The sequence below is a fragment of the Sapajus apella genome, unplaced genomic scaffold, assembly GCF_009761245.1.
Source record: "Sapajus apella isolate SASKATOON/1434 unplaced genomic scaffold, GSC_monkey_1.0 scaffold6, whole genome shotgun sequence".
Lineage (NCBI taxonomy): Eukaryota > Metazoa > Chordata > Mammalia > Primates > Cebidae > Sapajus > Sapajus apella.
The window spans coordinates 48,600,740-48,616,742 of NW_022436946.1; the positions used below are offsets into that span (position 1 = coordinate 48,600,740).

The 16,003-nt window shown below is 32.2% G+C and overlaps 1 protein-coding gene across 4 annotated transcripts in view; it reads left to right on the forward strand.

Moving 5' to 3' along the window:
* The window catches only part of ASCC3 (activating signal cointegrator 1 complex subunit 3), a 361,254-nt gene that overhangs the window by 155,937 nt on the left and 189,314 nt on the right, over positions 1-16,003 (forward strand). For all 4 annotated transcript variants that reach the window (XM_032275177.1, XM_032275179.1, XM_032275178.1 and 1 more), the window contains exon 14: positions 10,096-10,230. In XM_032275177.1, the coding sequence (XP_032131068.1) occupies positions 10,096-10,230 (135 nt within the window). The remainder of the gene's footprint in view (positions 1-10,095; positions 10,231-16,003) is intronic.

The following is a 16,003-nucleotide window of genomic DNA, read 5'->3' on the forward strand; positions in this document are numbered from 1 at the left end:
TAATGATAAATGCTGGTTGTTAAATGCAAATTGATACATTCATGATTAATAGAGGATTTTAACGATTATCATTTTAATCCCTATTTTTAGTGAATGATAGTTTTATTGATGTAAGCTAAAGTATTAAGGTCATTTTTTTTTAACCTTTGCCCAAAATTAAGATGCTTTGTTCCTCTTCAGTAGTACATTACAATTGGCCCTCCATATCCATTGGTTCTACATTTGTGGATTCAACAACTTCACATGGAAAATATTTGAGGGAAAAAAAGAATGGTTGCATCTATATTGAACATGTGGACATTTTTTCTTGTCATTATCCCCTAAACAATACAGCATAATAACAATTTACAAGGCATTTACATTGTATTAGGTATTATCATGATATGAAATAACGTATACAGAAGGATGTGCACAGGCTAAATGCAAATACTACACAATTTTATATAAGGGTCTTAAGCATTTGGTATCCAAGGGTGTCCTAAAACCAGTCTTCCATGGATATCAAGGGAAGACTGTATTTTGGTTAATAAATCTGATTAATTTTTAATGTAGGTAGCTTTGATTTAGAAAGAAATTTTGACCTCAAAGTCCAGAATTTTTATAAGCTCTCTTTTAGAATCGCTCATAAGTCATTTCTTTTTTAAATCGTAAATTTTACACCTTGCAATAGCACTGAAATATGCATACGTGTATTTCTACAACAGTATCAAAAGACTAAACAGCAATTTTAGTTTATTAAATATCAATGGGTGGTTTGCTGTTAAATTTAAGTAAAACTATCCATGAAAATTAATTATTTACTTGAGTAATTGGAAATTTGCTTGTTATCTCATATTTTAATAAATGTATGAATGAAAAGTATTAACTTAGCCTACAAGCTGTTATAAACTTTTAAATTGAAATCTCTGCTGAAAAATAATCTTAGTGAAAACTGACCATTTTTAACATTGTAATTTCAGCAGTATTTATTGAGTGTCCACTGATTGGATGATAGCAGGAAAGGTGGTATGTAGACCTCAAAATTAGCAAAGTGTAAGCCCTGCCCTCAGGCAGCATTCAAGGAAGAGATATGCCTTGATGGAAAGAAAGGCTACTTTCAAGTTATATCTCTTCCTTGAATGCTGCCTGAGAATGTCAAATCTGAGATGAATTCCCTTTTCTGCTTCTGAATGAGTGGCAAATTATTAAAATCCTCTGAGCTTTAGTTTTCCTCTTCTGTAAAATACTAATACAATTACCTAAAATACTAATACAAATACAATTAACCACCTATGTGGTTAACAGTAAGATAACATGTGTATTGTACCTAGTAATGGGACTAGCACCATAGTAAGACACAATAAATGGTGTCTTTTATTATTAGTCCTAACATTGGGGTGAGCTATGTACAGCTTATGATTACACAAGGTGCAAGTATGAACAAAGTGATTAATTTTCCCTGGCGAGATTGGAGAAAGATGATTAGAGCTGGGTGTTGCAGGTTTATAGAATTTATATAGATGGAGTTGGCAGGAGGGCTAAGTGAAAAACAGGGCTAAAGGCCTAGAAACATACAAATGGATGAAGGTTTTTAGCAACAGGAAAAGCTCAGAGAGATAACACCCAAAGGGCCAATAATGAAGAACTTTAGAGTGTTATGACCTTTAAAATCAAGTACTTTGCCATCTTTGAGAGGGAGAATCCTAATTAATTTCTAGATTATTGTATTTACTGATTTTTGGTTACTTCCTCTTATAGTTGTTCATGTAATGAATGGTGGCTTCTATGTTCATCATCTTCCTATACTCCCCTTCACCATATAATTAGATATAAGCTCCAGAAGCACAGGGACCAGCCCATTATATGTCCGCAGTGCCTGTCATGTAATTGTTGGATGATCACAGACTAGCAGAGGAGCTAAGTCAAGCACCAAAATAGTTAAAAAGAAAAGATAGGCAGTGATAAATACTTAAGAAAGAGGCATCTGAGCACTTGTATCTGGAAGCATCTGGGAAAAACTGCATAATTGTAATAGTAATGTTCATCTCCTCCATGTAGGTATGAGAGTTTCTTTTTTATTTTTTTTCTTAAATGAAATTTTATGAAAAATATATAAACTTTTCAGGTAATTCAGTAGCCAGAAGACTGTATCTTAAAATGTTTAAATCTAAGATTTTTTAAATAAGATCTATCTCAAATATTCATACTAACTCAGTTTACCCAGCGATACATACCTAAATGCTTTCTTGCTCAGTTTCATTTTTTAATAAAAGAATCAAGAGCTCCTGTTTGTTTGCTTTTTTTAATAACTCCACCACTTTAAAATTATCCTGTCTTCTGTCCTATCACTCACAATTTTAAGATTGTCTTTAGGCTTTTTTCAATGGTTTATGTACTTTTAAGAAATATTTCTTCAAGTCATATTTTTTGACCATGTGATATGTATTCCTTTATTAAAATCAATATTGTTTTAAACTATGATGCCCTTTCTATATTAAGCTTAAAATACTTCTCTAACATAAAAATAATTTTTCAGGTATTTCTTTTAGTTTTTTTTTTTTTTTTCTGAGCCTTGAAATGAATGATTTCCTATATCTTAGTACATAATTTTGTATGAGGTTATGTTTTACCTTTCCAGGTGGTATTTTTGTCCACATGTTCATTTCTACAAAAAGTCTGTATTGACCACCATATGATTTTGCTCTCTTCTGTGTAACTTGGAACATATGGATACTTTCCCTTGAACTGCTATTGATTTCTTCTGCTAGGTCATGTCTCTTTTTTTTTTTTTTTTTTTTCTAAAGGATTTCCAGGTAAACTAAAACATAAATTCACCACTTAGACCACAAGTTTTACCATCATCCTTTTAAGTGCATTGTTAAATATGTGTTTTTTTGTGCTTTTTACCATAAACCTCATAGCAATAAAATAACCGTAGCAAATATGCTTATCTTAATACCATAGTATATTATGAATATATTATTATAACCTCATTGTTATCAATTATTTCTCCTGTTCAATATAATTTATATATTTAATTGTGAAAACTATTAAAGAGTTGCTTCAGTGGGTGAGACAAACGATACAAGACATACAAAGAAAAAATTGTCTTTTTATTCTGTCTCCCCATCCCCCACCAAGTCCTGTTTTCATTTTGTGAGATAACTAATTTGGAGGGTGTCCATATTTCTGTTTTCAAACATACATATTCACATACATACTCTTTAGAATACAACAGCACAGTCAGGATGATAATATGGAAATTTTTCTTCAACTTGATATTTTTTCACTTAGCAGTAGATTATGGACATCTGTGTGTGTGTGTATGTGTGTGTGTGTGTGTGTGTGTGTGTGTGTGAGAGAGAGAGAGAGAGAGACAAAGCAGGATCCATCTCTGTTTACACCCACCATTGTGTTTTTAGAGCCACACAGTGCTAGTGAAGTTAAAAAGTCTTTCATATGTTTATGACTATTTTAACTTTCTTGTTTGTGAATTTCCCAGAAGCCATAGAGAAAAATGCTGATAGATTTAAGTACAGACAAAATGAACTATTTCTGTATTGAATAAGATACCAAAAATAAAAATCAAAAGATAAAGCACACAGTAGGACAAAATATTCACAACACAGAAAAAGGCAAAGTATACTATCATACAAAGAAGACCAACAAATTGGTAAGAACAAAATAAACCCTCAAAATAAAACAGATTATATTCAGAATAGAGACATAGTTCAATAAGTAGTCTTATATACTTTTGACTTAAGTATTCCACTTCTATGAATGTATTCAACGTATATATTCACAAGCATGTAAAATCACTTGTGTACAGAATTATTTATTACATTGCTTTTAATAACAAAAGATTGGAAATAACATAAATGCCCATCAAACAAGGACTAGTTACTAGAAATAAGTTTTGGTGTTTCTATGTAATGGAATACTATGCAACTGTAAAATATAAATGAGGAAACTATACTGATGTGAGAAGGCCTCAAGATAATATGGTTCAGTGAAAAAGGAAAGAACAATGTGTGTACTCTACTACCATATGGTAAAAAGGAATTAAAATTATGAATTTGTAGTTGTTTAAATATGTGCATAAACTCTCAAAGAAGAGGTTACAGTGGCTACTAGGGTAGAAGGAAGGGTGGTAGAGATACTGTGTACATTTTTATACTTTCTGATTTTGAAGTATGTAAATATGTTACCCTGTCAAAAAATTAATACAGTGTATTGAATTTTATAAGGAGCAGAATTGTATTCTAATAAACAACTGCTCACATTTATTGATCACTTACTATGTACCACACACTATTGTAAATGCTTTGTTTATATTGTCTCATTTCTCACAACAACCTCAAAATAAAAATTATTTTTAAAAAGCAGAAATTTCCATTATTAGATGTGATGGGTTAGTGTGTTTGATTGGGTTCAATGTGTTATATTTACTTAAGATACGTTGAGTATTTGCTGTATGCCAGGCTCCTTGCTCACTACTGAGAAGTCAGATAACTAAATATGTGAAGTTATTTGATAGAGGAAGTACTAGAAGAGTAATAATGTGGTCAGATGACCTGAGTGTCTTCAGCTGGCTAGCACTGTGATCTAAAACTGTAATGACTTGTAGTGTCTAACTATGGATGATTCATGGATCTACAGCATACAGAATGAAACCTTTTAAAATTGTATCTACCTGATAATACAAATGTGGTAATATAATCACAGCAACAGAAGCTATTCTGTGCCTACATGCTCTCATGGGATATAAATAAGTATATCTGAAATATATCTGTAGCGGCATTCCCATTCAGAGCATACAACACAGAAAATAATTTGACTATTTTGTCATTTCTTCAGATGATGGTATTTACCAGAACTATTGTAAATGCACAGAGGAAAAGCTAATAATTTTTTTTAACTTACAGTGAATGTCTTAATACAGGATTCTCCAATTTTAACTTGCATCAAAATAACTTCGAGGGCCTATTAAAACAGATGGCTGGGCCCCACCCTCAGAGTTTCTGACTCAGAGACACTGCTGCTGCTGGTCAGGGAACCACACACTTTTATATCACTATTTATGTAGGTAATTAGGGCTTAATTCTCTTGAAGAACTTGGGTTAAGAAAGTTGAGAAGAACTGAGAGGAAGACAGATAAATGGCTGTGCTGGTTAGAAAGAAAACATAAACCGCAGGACATGAACCTCCCTACCCCAGTCCTCAACTTTTATGAGAGCCAATGATATATATACCACATAATATAAAACATCATTTCTCAGCCACATTTTTCTGTGGGACATCTATCTGCCATATTGTATCTTTTTCAGATATTTTCATTCTCGGTTTTATTTCTTAGCAGAATTCCTACAAAAGAGGGTTTGATTCAAGATTTCACATAAAATATTTCTACCAATTTTTTTATTCTTAATTCATTATTCACAAACCCCTTACAAAGGTTGCTAAAGGGGAAAGTGTTTTAAATTGTTTTGTGTGATGTTAAATAGACATCCACACAGGCACATATGCATGTAAATGAGTAATAAATAGGTGCATAGTTGTCAATTTATAACAATTGTATACTGGTCTATTTAGTCTTTTAGGCAAAATTAAATTTGCTTATGTTTATATCCCTAATAATGGTGCTAATTCTTACCAGTTATGACAGAGGTTCTCAAAGTTCCTGGACAAGAATATTAGCATCTTGGATCTCCTTAGAAATGCAATCTCTTGACTTGCCCCAGACCTACATAGCTAGGAAGGGGATTGGGGGAAACAGCAGCAATCTGTTTTTTAACTTGCCTGCCAGGTGATTTTGAAGCTTTCTAAAATTTAGAGCTACTATTTTACTAAACCCAGTGTTTTCCCTTACATTATATCCTTTGATTCTTATAGTAATTCTGAGATACATTGTAACTCTTTATCTGTGTTCCGGGGGAAATATGAATTGAAGAGATTAAATAATTTATTCCAACTCACACTGATATTTAGCAGTATTCCGAAGAAGAATTTTCAGGTCTTTTTCAGATAATATGTCTTTCTTTCCTTTGAATAAACCCTGAAACAGTATGTGTTACTTAAGCATTCCAGCTTTTAAAATTTTTATTATCTAAGTTTTTACTCTTTTATTAATTTTAATCAGCATCTCATGTAAAGAACATGTTCTTTGACAAGTCAAGTAACAGGACCAGACTCAAATTTATATACTTTTTTTTCCCCTAAGTATAGGATGGTTCCATTATATATTTTAAAAATAAATGGCATTTTCAGTTTATGACTACATTCTGTCTACTTTTGTTTCTATGTGAACTTTTCCATAATAAAAATAAAACAATATGAAAAAATGGCTTCTGATACCAAAAATAAGTATATAAAATATTTTAGATGCATAGCCTAAAAAAACTCAAATAAAAGTATAATCGGTTTTATAAAACAGTCTAAATTTGCCATCATTATTGACTTAATCTTACTATTCTGTTTTTATTTTAATGACACTTACCAATTTAACTGCTGCTCAGTTACCAAAAAGTGTTTCTAAGATTAATTTGGAGTTATTTCTGTCAAATGAAACAATACTGTCCTCTCTATTACTTGTAATTTTCATGAGTCTAAGTTAATTAACCAAATTAGCAAACCATAAAATCAGATGTGTTTATAGAGACCCAAAACCTTATAATGACTTCAACTGGAGCTTCAACATAGGAAATTTTTAATAAGAAAAAAGTTTATTTTACTTAACACAACATGACGGCTCCTTTAATAAAAAGAAATTGTTACTTTAAGTTGTAACTAATATTTCTCTTGGCTGCAGTAGAAAATATTTGCAAAATGAAAAGTTGACAAGACTGAAATAATTAATGAAGATTTAGGTAGTATTTTATTTTCCCTTATGTTCTCCATATCTGCTATTTCAACAGGATTTACATAATGTGGCATTTGAATTATGGAGAATAGAAATCTGGTAGTATTATAAAACCCGGGCCCATCTGGGAAATAATCTTGGGGCTGTATTAGTTATATAAAATACCTTAAAATTTCCTGATATTTCATCTGTGTAGGTAAATAAATATATTATTAAGGGGTTTCTTAAAACATCTTTGTAGTGCTGGTTTTATTTATTTTACCTTTTAACCCTGTTTCAACTTCAGAGAAGAAAAGTTGGTGGTAATTATTAATTAATTTCTCACAATAGTGCAGTGGTCATCTCAATAGTTGTTAGTAATTCAATTTCTAGGCCCCACCCTTAGATATTCTTACTCAGCTGATTTTAAAAGAGGACCCAGAATCTATTTTAACAAGCACCAGCAGTGATTCGGATGTAGTAGTCCCTAGGTTTCAGCATGAGAAACCTTAGAAGAGAATGTACTCCTTCAAGCTAACATACTAAAAATAACAAAATTAAATATTCCAAATACGACTGTAGCCTCTTTTATGCAGCTTTAACCTTGGAAGGATAGGAATGATTATCGTATTTTCTCCCCATAACGGTAATGTACGAATTTAGAGCCTTGAGACATAGTTATCCTAGTATGAACTAAGCACTTAGTACAGACAGTATTTGGCACATAGTGGGAACTGCATAAATATCTTGGGATGGATGTATGAAGGAAACCAAGTAGCTCCATGTTTAGAGTTCCCACGTTGTCCACATGCTATCTTCTCTTTGATTCAGCTGCGTAAGTTATGTGTACAGTTTTATCTTCCTCCTTAAATTGTACAGGTTTTTCATGGAAGGGACCACATCTTGTCTATGTTCATTTCTATTTTTAACTCTTTTACACATACATGCCCAGGAAGTAGTTATCAAGTATTAAATATTTTGTGATTATTTAATTCATCATACTAGATTCTCATCTCCATGAGGGCAGGGGCCTTGTCTCTCATTTTCATAGCAGTTTTATCTGGACTTGGTAGTTACTGCATGCTCAGAAACATATGAATGAACAAACAAATTACCAAAACAATAAGTAACTTCATTTTAATTCAGATTTTCTTCAAATTTAATTTTGGGGGGTAATGAGGTTTTCTGGGGGGTAAAATTTATTTTTATATAAGAGGAAAAAAAATCTGCCTTACCCTTTAAGAAGAAACTCACAGTGGACATGTCCCTACCATTTGCAAGAGATAGAAACAATTTCACAAATTCTGAACTGGTGAAGCAGGGCATTATTGTAACAATTTTCTATCTTAGCATTAAATAGTTTATATCAGTCATTATGAAAATATCACAATTTAAACTACGTGGCAGTTCTTAACCTCCTATGAAGTAAAGATGTTTCCCTATGAAAGCTTGAGAGCCTATCAAAATTCAAAAGATTTGTTTTACTTTAGTCAAAAAATAAATAAGGAAAACAGAACGTCCCAGTACCTACAAAACTTTCTGAAATAAATTCTATTAGTGTACTCTTTTTAAAATATCCTTATGATTATATTTCTTTTCAAAACATATTAGTATCAGTAAATAATTTAGAGCTCTCATAAAGTATGAAATCTCAAGGTTTATGCCCTTGGTAACAGTAACTAGCTGATTACATTTCTCCTGACGACTTGCAGTACTTTTTGTTTTTCTCCAAACATTTTGGCTTTGCTGTTGTTGTTTTGTTTTGAGGAATTTCTCATCTTCTCCAAATTATCTGTTCTCCTTTGCTTTCAGTGTACTATAAAAGAATATTGGTTATTTAAGCATTCCTGTTTCTTGAATGATTGTTACCTGAGATTTTACTGTGAATTTTAATCAGCATCTCATATGTGGAACACTTACGTTGACCAGTTTATAGACATAAGATAACTATGGCTTAAATATAGAGATATATCTACAGAGGTATAGATACCTTCGTGTCACCCTGTCTCCTTTCTGGTCCCATCCCATACCTCATTCCCCTTTGCACTTTTGTTAGTCCTCAAAATGATCCTCTCTTTTACTTAGGTCAGCTCACATGAGCCTATCAATTCCCTGACTAGAAACAATTCTTGAATATCCTCCTAAATGTGTAGCCTGGAAAAAACATCAGTTTTAGCTTCCAGATAAATGTAAGTAAGAGAGGACTATCGGGGAGATATTGAGAAGAGGGGCAAGGATTAGGACCTCTAAGTTGCCTCAAGTAACTCAACCATGGTGATTCCAGAGACTTAGATGTGTGAGTCTGGTAGAAAGCAGGGGCTAGGGGAACTTGTCTTTAAGTCATTTGCTGCACCTACACTTAACTGTCTTTAGATTGTATACTCCAGATGGTCAACAATGTCAAAGTGGTGTAAAGTTGCTTTTACTCACACCAGAAAAATTGAAAAAGAGCAGTAGTCTATATGAAAAAATAATTTTTATCATACTAATGGCTCTTTGGGAACACTGGGGTTGAGCTGATTGTGAGGGAAGGTAGAGGCCAAAGGAGAAACTTCACAGAGGAAAGAAGGCAGGTACTGACAGGAAGCAAAGGCAGGCTGCTAAACACTCCCTTATTCTCTTCAGTTGTATTCATACTCTGCTTGGTGACTGTCCCTGAAAATGCATTTTTTTCTCATTTCTCCTTGACACAGTATCCAGACACACCTCTTTCCCCTAATTCAGATATCCTCAGTCACTTCATGAATAATTCCACAGGAAGGCTTGCCACACAGAGAATTCCAGGTATTTCTATAGAAGCATTTTTATCTCCAGCAGTCCCCTAACTGTCGTATTTTAAATGATTGTTCTTAGACATGATTTTGTCCAAAGAAGAGTTTTCTTTATTGTTTTCAATTTCTTGAAACATCTTTATGGTACTGGAAATTTCATTGAATGTAGTAATCTTCCAATGAGAAAGCTCTCAAATATTTTTGTATGCTGTTTCTATAATAAATGACTATGATAATGAATTATGTGTTCAAAAGAGAAACATACAAATTAGACTCCAAATTTTGTAGACTCCATAAACTTCTATAAACTTATAAGCTAAATTTTATTTAACTTGCCTTTTTCCTATATACCCTTTGTTCTAAAATAAGGATATGTTGGAGAATTCATAAATTTGTGATTTTGTTTTGAAAAATTAATAGTTACTTATATGGAATGGTTATCAGGCTACTACTAAGCAGTAATTTCATTAATTGGAATATTAAATAAACTTCTTTCCTTTTTTTCAGGTGATGGTGTTTGTACATGCTCGAAATGCCACCGTAAGAACAGCCATGTCTCTAATAGAAAAAGCAAAAAATTGTGGCCAGATTTCGTTCTTTTTTCCTACCCAAGGACATGAATATGCACTTGCAGAAAAACAGGTAGGACACAAAGAATATGAGAACTAAAGCATATAACATGCCACATATACCAGGTATTTTATATGTGAAAGATCCACTGTCTCAATTTCCAAGAAGTTAATTTTACAGATGTATGTTATAATCTTGAATTGTTTCTTGACTTAATGACCTTTTATTAAAAAGTTTCACTGTATGATGTAACACTTATCATTCCTTTCCATATGGTTATAATTGAAATGTTTAGTCCTGCTCTTTAAAATATAGTTAAAATATAAAATGCAGCTAAATTTCATATCCTGTGTTAACATCTAATGGGTTTATTATTGTACCTTTAAAGAATTAATAAATTTTTTATTTTTTCAGTTTTGATTTCTAAGGTTAATATTGACAGATATAACCTAAATAAATAAGGCTCTTTTTTTTTTTTAAAGCAGTGTAAAGGAATTCTGAGCCAAAAAGTTTGAAAACAGCTGCCTTGTTCCTCAACGTACACATGCTCAAAAGACCAAAAGGTCTTTGGATCAGCTGCATCCCTGTTAGAAAGGATACCTTTAGAAAGCCCCAATCCAGACTCACCAAACCAGAATCTGAATTTTTAACTAGATCCTCAGGTGATTTTCTGCACACTACAGTTTAACAAGCACTCCTCTAGGTAATTTGAGTATTGGTAGTATCTTAAGATTTATTATATCAGGTTTTATTTAATTATATCAGATAATTATTTAGATCAAGATTAGGCAAATTGAGGCCTGATGACCAAAGGTCTCTACCTGTTTTATAATTAAAGTTTTATCAGAATATAAACATACCAATTTATTTATTGTCTGGCTCTTTTTTTGCACTACCAGAGAAGAATAGAGTAGTTGTGATAGCTACTGTGAATTAGTTTCAGTTTCTTTGCAGAAAAATCATGTTGACCCCTGATTTAAAGCTATGAAAATAAATTATGAAATAAAAAAACTTGGCATAAAATGATAGTAACTTCAAATTTTTTATATATATAAAATGTATGATTTAACTGATTAGTCACAGAACAGCTGCTAGCTGCCAGACATTGTATTTTGCACTTTCATATTTATTATCCTAGTAAAATATATTTAATGATCATGACTGTACTATAAATTTTACCATTTTATATTGATATTTTAAATTCTATGTTGAGCTGATGTCAGTTGTTTGAACATCAGAGTCCCTTTCAATTTAGAACTACAAAATTTTTAATTTTCTATAGTTTTTACTTTTATTACATAACATTTATTGTACAGCTTTGTGTCCTTCCAATTGCTTATTAATCATGAATTTATGAGAGTCTTTGAAAAGTCAAGTTGGTATTCATAAGTCTTGTTTCATTTCTTTGGAAATATGAAACAACTCTATGCTGTTTAAAAGCCAAGCCTTGAGAGCCACCTTGTGGATTTCTGGTTTCTTCATTCATCTCAATTCTGAGAACTTTCACTAATGTAAATAATGCAGGTTTATTGTTTAATTATTGTTACTGTAATGTTTAACATTTATTAAGTGCTCACTAGTTTCAGGCATTGTTTTTATTACTTCATATAACTCATTCAATTCTTAAAACCTATGATATTGCTGGTATTATCCCTTGACATAGGGTATGTGTAAATCAAATATAGCATGAAATATTCTAGAACATATTATAATAATTTATATGGAGAGATTTTCAAATGATGTTTATTTAAGGCAATGTCACCAAGCACAAATTCACAGATCACTATACTGAGAGAAGAGTAACAGAGAAATGAAAAGTTTTAATACAATTGGGTAGACTTGAAAATCCCTAGTCATTTTTATTATACCTTTTTTATATTTCTATTATACTTGATTTTTATCCTGATCTAATATTATTGGATTTTTTTTTCAAGAAGAATGAATTGCACACACATTTATTAAGAACATTGTCCTATTCACCATTATATTCCCAGCCTTTCATAGAGTATTTGTTGGATAGTAGGTGTCCCAGAATTACTTTTCTTCTTTGCTTTTATTCCTCTGAGACTGACATTATAATAGATGTTTCACTTTAGCTTTCTTATCTGATCTGCATGATTGTGCTGTTCTTTATGATTCTTTTATTCCCATTTTACAGATAAGGAAACTAATACTGAGAAAGTAAATAATTTTCACAGAGAATCTCATATTAAGTAGTGAAGACGTGACTTGAGCCAGTCTGACTCCAAAGTCCACTGTTTTCACTACACTGTGTCCTGTTTCTTCAAAAACAAACAGATCAAATCCAGTCTGGGACTTTCTGAAGATCTTAGGGCATGGAGTCTTTTTTTTGTTTGTTTTTTTAATAAAGTAGAAGAACATTTCTTCATAACTATATCCCCCACTTCTCCTAAAGAGAGGCTTTAAAAAGTGAACCCCTCCACAGTGCATATTATAACAAAAGATAAAAGGTCATCTTTCTCAATGTTTTCTCAGAGCTCTAAAATTTAAGAATATTCTTCTTGTGCTAGTAGTACATTCCTTCATATTTCTTGAAGTACCTTTGAACTTAAATGATATTAACATTCTAGCAATTTCAAGGGAGCTATTATCATTATGGTAGGAAACATTTCTTCCCATGTTTTTGAAAAATGGGAAATTAAGAACCCAAAACATTAAAATTTAATTAGAAGGTAAATTTCCTATTTTAGTACATAGAAATTTAGCCTCGTGCCTCCTGTTATATAGCTAAATCCCTACTGTGCCACAGTGATGCTTTACCCCTAAGTGTTTAGATGATCACCTCAATTCCTGACTTACTAAGTTCTTTAAAAGCACTTCTTTACAGTTTCATTCAACACAGTATAATTTTATTTGTATAAATAACAAACAAAACTCCATTAAGAAAATCCTCCCTTTCCCTGTATGTATGTGTATGTGCACATGTGCATGTAATAAGGCTGTTTCTGTGCCTTAACTGTAACTGAAATGAGTCTTTTCTTTCTGGTAAGTAACATTTACACCTCAGGATTTCTCGTATAATTTTCATCTTTAGTATCAAAGTCACCCCCAGGGGGAAAACTACCTATATTTCTGGATTTGTCCACTGAAACAAGAAGGTAGGAAAAGGAAAGTAACATCTCCCAAGAGCAGTTTAACCTCTAGAAATGGAGTTTAGGGTTCTCCCTGGGCACAAGAGTATCTCAGGACTTATAAATGATGCCCAAACTAACAGGAAACATTAACAAAAAGCTCTGGTTGTAATTTTACGTCTAAGAAGGTTTGTGACCTTGGACATCTAAACATTTCATACAATGGAGTAAATAATGCCTATTCTAATGGTTTACTATGAGAAACAGATAGAATGATGTATGAAATTATTTTGGAAACTGAACAATAATAAGACAATGTAGAAATCTATTTTTAGAATATATATATACTAATAACTAAATTTTAAAATGGCAAAAGGATAATAAACAACATGGATAGTATTTTCTTAATTTACCCTATATATTATTACTTTTATACTCTCCCCCACAAAGACTGTGTCTTAAGAAACCACTGTTTTCTATAAAATAGAACATAATTCAAGGAATAGTAGCAGTTTATAAAAGTAAGTATATAATTAAGGTTACATACATATTCATTATTAAGCCATTGTTTTCTATTATGATTTTAATTTTAAGTTAAATGAATCCTTCAATTAGAATTTTCAGACTCTGTTTTACTTGAGATCTGAGTCAAATCAATTTTTTCTGTTAGGGACAAATTTTTAGCAGGCTTTAACTATTCTTGTACTGGATTGAGTATTCCCACCCATCCTTGTACTGTATATTTCTGATTTATGGCCACTGATGTGAGTTCAATTTTTTTTATATATATCAGTGATGTTAAGCGTTTGTCGTGTAGGTAGAATTTCTATTACTTAATAAGCCTTGTGTCTGTAGTTATTGAAAATATCTATTGAACAAGTTGTAATATTAGGAAGAATCAATAATAATATGTACCCTCAAGTTACTTTAAATTATAATTTTCTGACTTTTTATTATGTAGATCTATCAATCATTTCCTTGTTTTTATAAGTTCAGCTTTAGCCTTTGCTTAAATCAATGGCAACTGGATCAATGCCAATTTGATTTAGTTTTCTGATGCTTACGATTACAGCTTGCTTTATTTTTCCTTGAGCAGCTTCGGTGTCACTATGGCCAAGTAAAATTAGAACCATCTCTTCCTTGAAGAGATGGTATCTGTTAACTAAAGACAGCATAACAGGCTAGTAGTAGCCCAGGCGTGTTGGCTCACTCCTATAATCTCAACACTTTGGGAGGCTGAGGCGGGCAGATCAGTTGATAAGTTGAGGTCAAGAGTTCGAGACCAGCCTGGCCTACGTGGTGATACCCCATCTCTACTAAAAATAGAAAAATTAGCTATGCATGATGGCGGGCACCTATAATCCTAGATACTGGGGAGGCTGAGGTGGGAGAATCACTTAAACCCGGGAGGCAGAGATTGTAGTGAGCCAAGATCACACCATTGCACTCTAGCCTGGGCAACAAGAATGAAACCCCATCTCAAAAAAACACAAACAAAACTAAACAGAGTAGTAGTAGTAGGGATGGTTAATAGCTCCATTTATTTTATTACTTTAAATATATGCAAAATATAATCTTCACAGAATTTATTCTTTCCTCTGCCATATTTTATCAACCTCTTTTCCTTTTAGAGTATAATATAGTAATTCTACTATCAGTTACCACCACATAGGGTGTCAAAAGTTAGTATTTTTTAAATAAAATCAAACAAAATTAGTAAAAAACTGATTCCTTAATTGAATTTTTGGAAACATGACTTTTCTGTTTTAAAAGGGAGGTAATCTATATAGAAGAAAAGCTTTGGATCTAAACAAACCTGTGTTTTAACGTTCATTCACACACTCTGCCTTTTTAACACCCTCAAGCCACATTTCATCACACATGAAGTGGGAATTATACCTATATTTTATGGCTGGGCATGGTGGCTTATGCCTGTAATACCAGCACTTTGGGAGGCTGAAACAGGCGGGTCACCTGAGATCAGGAGTTCAAGACCAGCCTGGCAACATGGCAAAACCCCATCTCTATTTAAAAAAAAAAAAAAAAAAAAAAAGCTGGGTGTGGTGGTGTGCACCTGTAGTCCCAGCTGTTCAGGGAGGCTGAGGCAGGAGAATCACTTGAAATTGGGAGGTGAAGGTTGCAGTGAGCCAAGATCATACCACTGTACTCCAGCCTGGGTGACAGAGGGAGACTCCATCTTAAAATAACAACAACAAGATGTTTGTAATAAATAAGGTAACAGCTCTACCTTACTGGTACATGGTAGACACATTCTGTAAATGTTTACCCATGTGCTTTGAAGAGGAAGAAGATAATAGCTTTAAACAATAACAGATATGGCAAAAATTATATTTAAATGCTTTGGAACAATAAAAAATAATACTGGATTATAAAAGGCAATAAACAGGTTGATAGAAATATTAGAAACAGCAAGAACAGACTAGTTGATGTCTACATGTTATTTGTACACTTGTTAAATTTAATAACTTACAACATGAAGTTTCCAGTAAGTAAATAAGCAAAAAGGAGAAATAAAGTGGGTAAACAAACTTTGGATAAAAAATTTGATAAAAAATTATGTAATATATATTTGTCAATATATTATCAAAATCTAGACATAATAGTATCCAATTCTGAAGATGATTTGAGGAGATTTTCTGTGGTATTGATCAATTCACTACTTAAAAAAAAAAAAATGGTAATATATTTTAAAAGCCAAGCCAAGGCTCTTATTCCAGACCTCTTAACTTTGA